Source organism: Scyliorhinus torazame, chromosome 6, assembly GCF_047496885.1.
Source record: "Scyliorhinus torazame isolate Kashiwa2021f chromosome 6, sScyTor2.1, whole genome shotgun sequence".
In the NCBI taxonomy this organism is placed as follows: domain Eukaryota; kingdom Metazoa; phylum Chordata; class Chondrichthyes; order Carcharhiniformes; family Scyliorhinidae; genus Scyliorhinus; species Scyliorhinus torazame.
In genome coordinates, this window is record NC_092712.1 from 35,873,657 (window position 1) to 35,884,841 (window position 11,185).

Here is an 11,185-nt window from a genome sequence, read left to right on the forward strand (position 1 = left end):
TCGGGGGTGACATTTAAAGCATTGCACACAACCATTGTTCTTTTGTTGAAGTGAATTTGGTATGATTATCGTGAAGGTAGAGGTGAGTGCAGAGGACCCACAACTAGATGCTGATATGTTCAACCCCAAATGCTCCTCTCATTTCAGAGGCTTCTTAGTGAGATCACCAGCTATAGATGCAAATTTGATCGAGAGAGAGAGAGAGAGAGAGAGAGAGAGAGAGAGAAACTGAGGAGGGGTGTTTCCTTGCTCCCCATGGCGTGTTCCTCAGTGGCAGAAGGCGTCCCACTGTTCTTCTGGTCCCGCTGCTATCAATGGGATTTCCTATTGACTCCATCCCCCACCACTGGAAAACCTGCGACTGGAGTTCAGCGTCGGCGGGACCAGATGATGCGGAACATTCCAGCCGGAGTCTTACAAACTGATCAATAGTTTCCGATATGTTTAGTGAACGTCCTGGTTGATGTAGCTGATTGCCGCATAATGGCTACTGATGTGCAGAGAATAATACAGCGCAGAAGAAAGCCCATTGGCCCACCATGAGTGCCTTGAAGACAGAGATAGATAGGTTCTTGATTAATAAGGGGGTCGGGGTTATGGGGAGAAGGCAGGAGAATGGGGGTGAGAAACTTATCAGCCATGATCGAATGGCGGAACAGACCCGATGGGCCGAATGGCTTAATTCTGCTCTTATATCTTATTGTCTTATGCCTGTTCGAGCTCTTTGAAAGAATTGTCCAATTAATTCCAACTCCACTGCCCTTCATAGCTGTTCAAACATGTCCTGTTCAAGCAATTTTGAAAATTACTATTGAATCTGCTTCCAGCACTCATTCAAACAATGGCTTCCAAAGTGTAACAACTCACTGCATTAAAATAAATTCTGATTCTTTTGGCTGTGTGCTCTAGTTACTGACACTGCAGCCACTGGAAGCAGTTTTCTCCTTATTTGCTCTGTTTAACCCTTCATGGTTTTTAGCGCCTTTATTAAATTTCCCCTTAACCTTTTCTTCTCTAAGGAGAACAATCCCAGGTTCTCTAGGGTCTCCATGTAACTGAGGTGTTGCAACACACCAAGGCTCCTTCGATAGCACCATCCAAATCCGTGACCTCTGACACTTCGAAGGACAAGGGCAGCAGATACATGGGAACACCACCACCTGCAAGATCCCTCCCAAGTCATCCTGACCGGCAAATATATTGGTTGTTCCTTCACTGTCGCTGGGTCAAAATCCTGGAACACCCTCCCTAACAGCGCTATTGGTGTACCTACACCACATGTACTGCAGCAGTTCAAATTGAAAGCAGGGAGGGCGACTGTGATATAATTGAACAGATAGGCGTGGATAAGGTGGAGGTGTTAGTGGTTTTAGCAGGCTTAAATGTGGATAAAACCCCAGGCCCAGATATTGCTATGTGAGGCAAGGGAGCAGATTGCAGGGGCTCTGCCGCTAATTTACAAATCCTCTCCGACCACAGGAGAGTGCCTGAGGACTGGAGAGCAGCTAATGGGGTGCCATTATTCAAGAAGAAAATTAGGGATTAAACAGGTAATTACAGGCCAATGAGTAGGGAAACTATTGGAAAAGATTCTGAGAGACAGAATTAATCTTCACTTGGGGAGGCAAGGGTTAATCAACGATAGTCAGCATGGCTTTATAAGGGGGGGATTATCTCTAACCGAGGCTCAAATAAACGGTGAAGTGCTGGTGAATAGCGGAGTAGATTTCAGCGCTGCAGCCGCAGAGGAATACTCTGCGAAACGTACCCAAAAATGAACTTTAACTTTTGTCCGCTGAATCGCGCCCAACAACTCAGTACATGGAAAGCCTTGGCGCACAGGCCTGACTTTGCTTGCTTGGCAAGTCGTTAAACAGGATTATTATGGATATTCAGCAAGGATTATTATGGATATTCAGCATGGCCACTTGGGCAGAGAAGGGGTTTTAGAAACTCTCAATCTGACTTATGGAACTGTCGATTATTTTTTAATCTACTATGTACGTACTGTGTCTGTTCCCTTGGCTGCAGAAAAATACTTTTCACTGTACTTCGGTACATGTGACAATAAATCAAATCAAATCAAATCAGAAGGTCATATTTTGCCAAACCGGCTGGATTTGTTGAGGCAAATACATACGTACATAAAAAGCAAGAGGGTAGCCAGGGAAAGGGTTGGCCCACTGAAGGATAGGCAAGGGAATCTATGTGTGGAGCCAGAGGAAATGGGCGAGGTACTAAATGAATACTTTGCATCAGTATTCACCAAAGAGAAGGAATTGGTAGATGTTGAGTCTGGAGAAGGGGGTGTAGATAGCCTGGGTCACATTGTGATCCAAAAAGACGAGGTGTTGGGTGTCTTAAAAAATATTAAGATAGATAAGTCCCCAGGGCCTGATGGGATCTACCCCAGAATACTGAAGGAGGCTGGAGAGGAAATTGCTGAGGCCTTGACAGAAATCTTTGGATCCTCACTGTCTTCAGGGGATGTCCCGGAGGACTGAAGAATAGCCAATGTTGTTCCTCTGTTTAAGAAGGGTAGCAAGGATAATCCCGGGAACTACAGGCCGGTGAGCCTTACTTCAGTGGTAGGGAAATTACTGGAGAGAATTCTTCGAGACAGGATCTACTCCCATTTGGAAGCAAATGGACGTATTAGTGAGAGGCAGCACGGTTTTGTGAAGGGGAGGTCGTGTCTCACTAACTTGATAGAGTTTTTCGAGGAGGTCACTAAGATGATTGATGCAGGTAGGGCAGTAGATGTTGTCTATATGGACTTCAGTAAGGCCTTTGACAAGGTCCCTCATGGTAGACTAGTACAAAAGGTGAAGTCACACGGGATCAGGGGTGAACTGGTAAGGTGGATACAGAACTGGCTAGGCCATAGAAGGCAGAGGGTAGCAATGGAGGGATGCTTTTCTAATTGGAGGGCTGTGACCAGTGGTGTTCCACAGGGATCAGTGCTGGGACCTTTGCTCTTTGTAGTATATATAAATGATTTGGAGGAAAATGTAACTGGTCTGATTAGTAAGTTTGCAGACGACACAAAGGTTGGTGGAATTGCGGATAGCGATGAGGACTGTCTGAGGATACAGCAGGATTTAGATTGTCTGGAGACTTGGGCGGAGAGATGGCAGATGGAGTTTAATCCGGACAAATGTGAGGTAATGCATTTTGGAAGGGCTAATGCAGGTAGGGAATATACAGTGAATGGTAGAACCCTCAAGAGTATTGAAAGTCAAAGAGATCTAGGAGTACAGGTCCACAGGTCATTGAAAGGGGCAACACAGGTGGAGAAGGTAGTCAAGAAGGCATACGGCATGCTTGCCGTCATTGGCCGGGGCATTGAGTATAAGAATTGGCAAGTCATGTTGCAGCTGTATAGAACCTTAGTTAGGCCACACTTGGAGTATAGTGTTCAATTCTGGTCGCCACACTACCAGAAGGATGTGGAGGCTTTAGAGAGGGTGCAGAAGAGATTTACCAGAATGTTGCCTGGTATGGAGGGCATAAGCTATGAGGAGCGATTGAATAAACTCGGTTTGTTCTCACTGGAACGAAGGAGGTTGAGGGGCGACCTGATAGAGGTATACAAAATTATGAGGGGCATAGACAGAGTGGATAGTCAGAGGCTTTTCCCCAGGGTAGAGGGGTCAATTACTAGGGGGCATAGGTTTAAGGTGAGAGGGGCAAGGTTTAGAGTAGATGTACGAGGCAAGTTTTTTACGCAGAGGGTAGTGGGTGCCTGGAACTCACTACCGGAGGAGGTAGTGGAAGCAGGGACGATAGGGACATTTAAGGGGCATCTTGACAAATATATGAATAGGATGGGAATAGAAGGATACGGACCCAGGAAGTGTAGAAGATTGTAGTTTAGTCGGGCAGTATGGTCGGCACGGGCTTGGAGGGCCGAAGGGCCTGTTCCTGTGCTGTACATTTCTTTGTTCTTTGTTCTTTGTTCAATGAAGAGGTTGTTGGAAGAAAACACCTTTATTACATTATATAACTGGGTTTTGAAATAAATCTTTCAACAAGGATGGAGTCTCAACTTTTGAGACTCCACAGAATAGTCTCCTTAAGAAAAACACCTGCCGGATTGGCTGACAGATTTTGGGTTGCAGAAAAAAACTGGTTGCGAACTCATGGGGTTAGCTATACTTGATAAGAAAGAAGTCTGGTTGGTGTGCTGAAAATCCAAATGGCACTTTGATTTTCCTTTTTTTTAAGATTAAGATTCTGCCAATTGTGAAGTGTAAAAATGTTAACTTATTTATAATTAATCAGGACTGATTTTTAAAAATAAAACTCAAAGATTTTGGAGGAGGTATGATCGCTGATTCCCCCTACTCTCCAGACACACACTGAGATGGCATGGAGGGGTGACATTTGAAAGAACTGCTCACAATTCCAAATGTGTTGCTAAGAGTTTTGATTAGAATAATCCAATAGACGATCATTGGATTTGAATCCCCTATTTGCTACGAGGCACTTTTTAAAATTGTAACATTATCCCAGCCAATACCTGATTATATGCTGCTTTTTATGGAGAACTATTTTGACATAAAGATTTTATTCACTGGTTGGGAAATCCAGAAAAGTTGCATCATCTTAAAATTAGTATTTAGGTAATTTTTAGTGTTAAATCGGGACGTGCCTTTTCACACCAAGAATAGGAGAATTATGGAACATTCCCCTCAAAAACCTATGGATTCTGCATCAATTGATAGGGCGGGATTTTAGCGCCGCTCCACGGCGGGTTTTCCGGCAGCATAGGCGACCCGCCATTCGCATCCAGCGGGATGTTCCGGTATCGCCAATGTCTACACTGTTTGCCGTGGCTCGCCCATTACACCGCCGGGGAACCCACTGCGGGGGTGGGAGTCACCATCAACAGGACTTGAAGTTACCTCTGGCAGGAAGGGCCAGAAAATACCACCCAAAGTTTTTTTTGTTAGGTAAAAACATTAAGGGATCTTTTTTTAATTTAAATCATAAAATTTACAGTGCAGTGCTTGATCGTGGGATGTGGACGTTGTTGGTTGGGCCAGCATTTATTGCCCCACCCAGAGTGCAGTTAAGAGTCAACAGCATTGCTGTGGATCTAGACCAGATAAGGACGATAGATTTCCTTCCCTAAAGGACATTGTGAAGGCATCACAGTGGGTAGCACAGTTGTTTCACAGCGGCAGGTTCGATTCCCGGCTTGGGTCACTGTCTGTGTGGAGTCTGCATGTTCTCCCTGTGTCTGCGTGGGTTTCCTCCGGGTTCTCCGGTTTCCTCCTGCAGGTCCCGAAAGACGTGCTTGTTAGGTAATTTGGACATTCTGAATTCTCCCTCTGTTTACCCGAACAAGCGCCAGAATGTGGCAACTAGGGGCTTTTCACAGTAACTTCATTGCAGTGTTAATGTAAGCCTACTTGTGACAATAAAGATTATTAAAAATAATTATTAAACAACAATCGACAAAGGTTTCATCATTAGTCTTCCTTAAATTCCATATTTTCATTGAGTTCAAATTTCACCATCTGCTGGGATTTAAACCCAGTCCCCTGAGCATTACTCTGGGTCTCTGGAATATTAGTCCAGCGACAATACCACTACGCCACTGTCTCAAAGGCAGGTGAATGTTGAAGTGTAGTTCAGCCATGACCTAGTTGAATGGTGGAGCAGGCTTGAGGGGCTGAACAGTCCATTTCTGTTCCTATAACTAGGATGATCCCTGTTCGATGAGTTACTAATTTTGTTTCATATCGGTTAGAGGGTTGTGTCTCTTCTTCATTTAGGTAAACTGCTTTTACATTGCGCGTCATCTCATGTTAGCACCACCAACGCGAAGCCCCCCAGTGTGGAAGCCTGGATAAACAACATGGCAGGGTTCATCAAGCTGGAGAGGATAAAGTTTGCCTTGAGAGGGTCTGCGCAGGGGTTCTTCAGGCGGTGGCAACCGTTCCTAGACTATCTCGCGGAGCGTTAGATGGAGGTCGGTCAGCAGCAGCAACCCAGGGAGGGAGGAGGGGGTGTTTCTTTCGGGGGGGGGGGGGGGGCGGGTAGAAGGGTGGGCGGGGAAAGGGGTTTTCCCTAGGGGCACTTGAGAAAGGAAAAACATAAACATATGGGAAAGTCAATATGTGCGGGAGGAACCCATTGTACAAAGTTCTGTATTATGTTGGATTGACATGTTTATGTCTTGCTCTGCGACTTTTCTTTTTTGTTACCGGGGCGGGGGTTGAAGGGTTGAAAATTTTTGTTGAAAAATTCTGAATAAACATATGTTTTTACAAAAAATGTTAGCACCACCATACCCTACAGTGTGGGTCTGATGTAAAATGGCTCCACTTCTTGCATTGAATCTGGTGGGTGAGTAAGAAAGGAAAAGAGACAAGATCCACTTGCTGGGAGGCTCTGACATTAACATAGTTCGAAAGTAATATGAAAGCAACATAGCTCCATCACATATTTCCAGACATATCGCAAGTGCCAACAGCAAACAGCTATTGTTGCACCTTTTCATAAATAAACTTATTAATATATTTTAATCACCGTGAATTCATTCGTTGAATCAAAATCCAGCTGGTAGCTGCTTTTAATTGACTTCCCATGTTCAAGCCACAGCTTATACTGGTACCTGCACATGTGACTATTTACGTATTAAATTGTTGGCCGATTTCGACTGTGAGTTGGCAGTGATGGTGCAGAGTCCTCCCGGGAATCTGCTATGCAAGTTGTGCCATTTTTATTCCATAATCAAGAACGAAAGTCACACCTGCTGAATTGCTCACCAGAGTAGGCACCTTCTGCGATTTCCCCAGCACAGCTATTACAATACCTGTGAAATGTTGACCCACACTCGCCAAGATATGCCAAGTATGCCGATGAACCCACCCAAATATACCAGACCCTTAACCAGCAATATATTCCCACAGAGTAAGTTGTATGTATGCAATTCTTTGGTTCTATACTTTTTAATTGGGAAAGTTATTTAAAGAGCGAGACCCATTTTGTGGACATCAACAGTGTTGAGAATAGTAGGAGGGGAGGTGAGATGAATTCAGCAGTCATGGTGATGCTGAGCCTGTATTTTAAAAGTCTGTAGGTTGTATTAGCAGGGCAAGGAGATTTTAGGAAAGGATTAGTTCATTACGATGAACACGAGTCTTTGCAGTAAGCACAGGCAGTATGAAGCACTGACAGTATTCCACTCTTGAATGAACTTGGACTTTATATGGTGAAGAGTATGACATCTGGGGCGAAATTCTCCCCCAACGGCGCCGCCAAAAACGGCGCCAATCAGACGGGCATCGCGCCGGCCCAAAGGTGCGGAATGCTCCGCATCTTTGGGGGCCGAGCCCCAACATTGAGGAGCTAGGCCGACGCCGGAGGAATTTCCGCCCCGCCAGCTGGTGGAAATGGCGTTTGTTGCCCCGCCAGCTGGCGGAAATGGTGTTTGTTGCCCCGCCAGCTGGCGCGGAAATGCGGCGCATGCGCGGGAGCGTCAGCGGCCGCCGACAGTTTCCCACGCATGCGCAGTGGGGAGAGTCTCTTCCGCCTCCGCCATGGTGGAGGCCGTGGTGGAGGCGAAAGGGAAAGAGTGCCCCCACGGCACAGGCCCGCCCGCGGATCGGTGGGCCCCGATCGCGGGCCAGGCCACCGTGGGGGCACCCCCGGGGTCAGATCGCCCCGCGCCCCCCCCCCAGGACCCCGGAGCCCGCCCACGCCGCCTGGTCCCGCCGGTAAATCCCAGCTTTGATTTACGCCGGCGGGACAGGCAATTTCTGGGCGGGACTTCAGCCCATCCCAATCTCCGGTACCGGAGACTTCGGCGGGGGCGGGATTCACGGCGGCCAACGGCCATTCTCCGACTCGGCGGGGGGTCGGAGAATGACGCCCCTGGTACCAAACCATCAGGGGCTGGTTTAGCACACTGGGCAAAATCGCTGGCTTTTAAAACAGACCAAGGCAGGCCAGCAGCGCGGTTCAATTCCCGTACCAGCCTCCCCGAACAGGCGCCGGAATGTGGCGACGAGGGGCTTTTCACAGTAACTTCAATGAAGCCTACTCGTGACAATAAGCGATTTTCATTTCATTTCATTCAAACCAATAGTGCCACTATCTTGCTTTGATTGAATTCACGTGTGAAACCTAATTTAAAAGTTACTATGGACAGGGCTAAGCAATGTTGAAAAATGTGCAGGATCATACACAGTTCTTTCTTTTTTTTGTCTTCAATTCTTTTTCTTCCAGGTATATGGACCAATGCTGACACGATACATGGAACTGGAAAAGTTGGTGCGGAACAGTTGCTGAACAATGAAGAACAATCTGCGGGAATCCTGGAATCATAGAACCTTACAGTCTAGAAGGAGGCCATTCATCCTGTCACGCTTGTGCTAGTTCTTTGAAAGAGTTGTTCAATTTAGACCACCCCACAGTTTTTATTTTCTTTATTCTATCACGGGATGTGGGTATCGCTGGCTAGGCTCGCATTTGTTGCCCATCCCTAATTGCTCTTTACCTGAGTGGGTTTGCTGGACCATTTCAGAGGGTAGCTGAGAATCAACCACATTGCTGTGGGTCCGGCGTCACGTGTAGGCCAGACCAGGGTAAGGATGGCAGATTTCCTTCCCTTGTTGCCACTTTATTATCAAACCACAAGCCGCGAGTACGTTTCTTGTATTGACCAAATGACCACACAACCAGGATGTTGGTTCAAAGGACAGTTTATTATTGAACACAAGACTTATCTCTCTGTGCAGTGATACACGCGGCTATGTATTAAACTACATCTATCAACTAAGATGACCTTTACTTAACTTCTGGATGACCGGCTCTTTGCGGGTAGATAAGGCCTTTATCTTAGTGCCCACGTGTGCCGGCTGGAAATCGTCAGGTTCATCTCGGCTGCAGCTCGTCTCTCTCAGGTAGCAATCATGGTCTTGAACTTGGCTGGTCGTTATGCTGCAATTGGTGTGGGCACAGGCTGATCCCAAAAAAGACCGATCCCTAGTGCGCAGGGCTTCTTATCCTTCTTCTCTTTCGTGCCTTTTTGGGTGGGGTTAACTCAGGGTCCAATGGATCGATAGAGTCTCAATCACTCTGATCGATACTGGCCAATTAGGGGCGGGTACCTTGATGGCTGGGCGGGTCCTAGTCGTTATTGTTCCAAGTGTGTATGCCTTTCCAAATAAGGGAGGTGGCGACAGGGAGTCTGCTACTGTTGCTATTCCTTGATTTGAGTCTATTGTCCTGGGGAAATCGGTGATTGACCTTTAACAGGTGCAGGTTTCAGTTCGGTCTGGTTTTCCTTTGCACAATACACAGGGGCTGTGTCTGTGTCCCAGCTTGACTACAACTCCCATTACCCTTTGTAGGCGGCCATTTTGGGTGGCCACACCCTGAAGGACACTCGTGAATCAGCTGAGTTTTTGTTACATTCAATAATAGTTTCATGGGCATTGAGTCACCTAGTCACTTTTTTAAAATTCATTTTTACGGGATGTGGGCTTCGCTGGCTGGACCAGCATTTGTTGCCCATTCCTAATTGCCCTTGAGAAGGAGGTGGTGCGCTGCTTTTTTGAGCCGCTGCAGCCCATGTAATAATCTTTATTAGTCTCACAAGTAGGCTTACATTAACTCTGAAATGAGGTTACCGTGAAAATCCCCTTGTTGCCGCACTCCGGCCCCTGTTCGGGTACTCTCTTGCAGCTTTTACCGTTTTCCTGGCTCTGTGGCTGGTTTGAGGCCGTTTCCTCGGGTGATTGTTTAGGGTAAGGGTGGGGGGCTTTTCTGTTGTTTCGGTGTCCGACTTTTGGGTTAAAAGGGCCTAATTCAAAGTTTCCAAGGGAGAGCCACCTTTCGTGTGACTGTCCAGCACACAGGTGAGGACTGCAGATTTCCTTCCCGAAAGGACAATCTTGAATCAGGTGGGTTTTTTATACTACAATGCTCATCATTAGATTTTTACTTCCAGATATTCATTGGATTCAATTTCCACCATCTGCCTTGGCGGATTCGAACCTGGGTCCCCAGAGTTATTACCGTGGGTCTCTGGATCACCAGTCCAGCATCAATACCACTACACCACCGTCTCCCTGCTTTTAATTTCTGGCTTTTAATTTCCAATTTATTCATGGATTTTAAATTCCACCAGCTGCCGTGGGATTTGAACCCTTCTTCCCAGAGCATTAAATGCTCTAAGCTACAGGGCTATGGACCGGGTGCAGGAAGGTGGGATTAGAATGGGCACCTGGGTGTCCCCAGGCTGGCATAGACAAGGTGGGCTGAATGGCCTCCTTCTGTGCTGTAACATTGCTATAGTTCTATGAGACTGGTATTTGGGTTGCTGGTCCAGTAACATTACCACTATATCACCATCTCGTAACAGCCCGTAACAGCCTCCCTGAACAGGCGCCAGAATGTGGCGACTAGGGGCTTTTCACAGTAACTTCATTGAAGCCTACTTGTGACAATAAGCGATTATTATTATTAGCAATGCATTTGCAATGCTTCTAAGACCTCTGGTTAACAACGCACTTGCCTGAGAGCATAGTTTCTCCCTGTTTTCTCTCGCAAAACTCTTCATAATTTTGAGGTCTCCCGTTGATCTTCCCTGCTCCACGGAAAACAGTCCCATCTTTTCCAGTCCCTCCACATAACTGTTTCCCCTTCTATCTCGGTATCATCTTGGCGAATCTCTTCTGCACCATTTCCAGGGCTTAGAAATCCGTCCTAAAGTGCCTGCCCAGAATTGTATACAATAGTCCATTTAAAACCGAGATTTGCAAATGTTTAAAATGACTCTTATTTTTGTGTTCATTGCCACTTTTTACAAAGCCAAAATAACCACAGATATCAAGTTGCCCTGAAAATATTTGTGAATATGCATCCCCAGGTCTCTTTGTTCTTACACCGCCCCCCCCCCCCAAAATAGTACCAGATAGATTCTACCGTTTCTCCATATTGTTTCCCCCACAGTAGATCCCCTGGTACTTAATTGCATTAAATCACATTGCTGTGTATCTGAATTAAAAACAGAAAATGCTGGATAAACACAGCAGGTCTGGTAGTATCTGTGGAGAAAGAAACAGAATTAATGTTTTGATTCCATAAGACACTTCTACAGAACTGAAGAGCGATGGAAATGTAGTGAATTATAAGGTTGTAACCATGCCGAAAACGATGAAGTGTC

General features: G+C 46.3%; 1 protein-coding gene across 1 annotated transcript in view; it reads left to right on the top strand.

The window, feature by feature from the left end:
* xylb (xylulokinase homolog (H. influenzae)) overlaps positions 1-10,917 on the top strand; it is a 305,630-nt gene extending 294,713 nt beyond the window's left edge. The window contains exon 19 of the mRNA XM_072508129.1: positions 8,242-10,917. Within this exon, the coding sequence (XP_072364230.1) occupies positions 8,242-8,304 (63 nt within the window). The 3' untranslated portion in view covers positions 8,305-10,917. The remainder of the gene's footprint in view (positions 1-8,241) is intronic.
* The last annotated feature ends 268 nt before the right edge of the window (positions 10,918-11,185 follow it).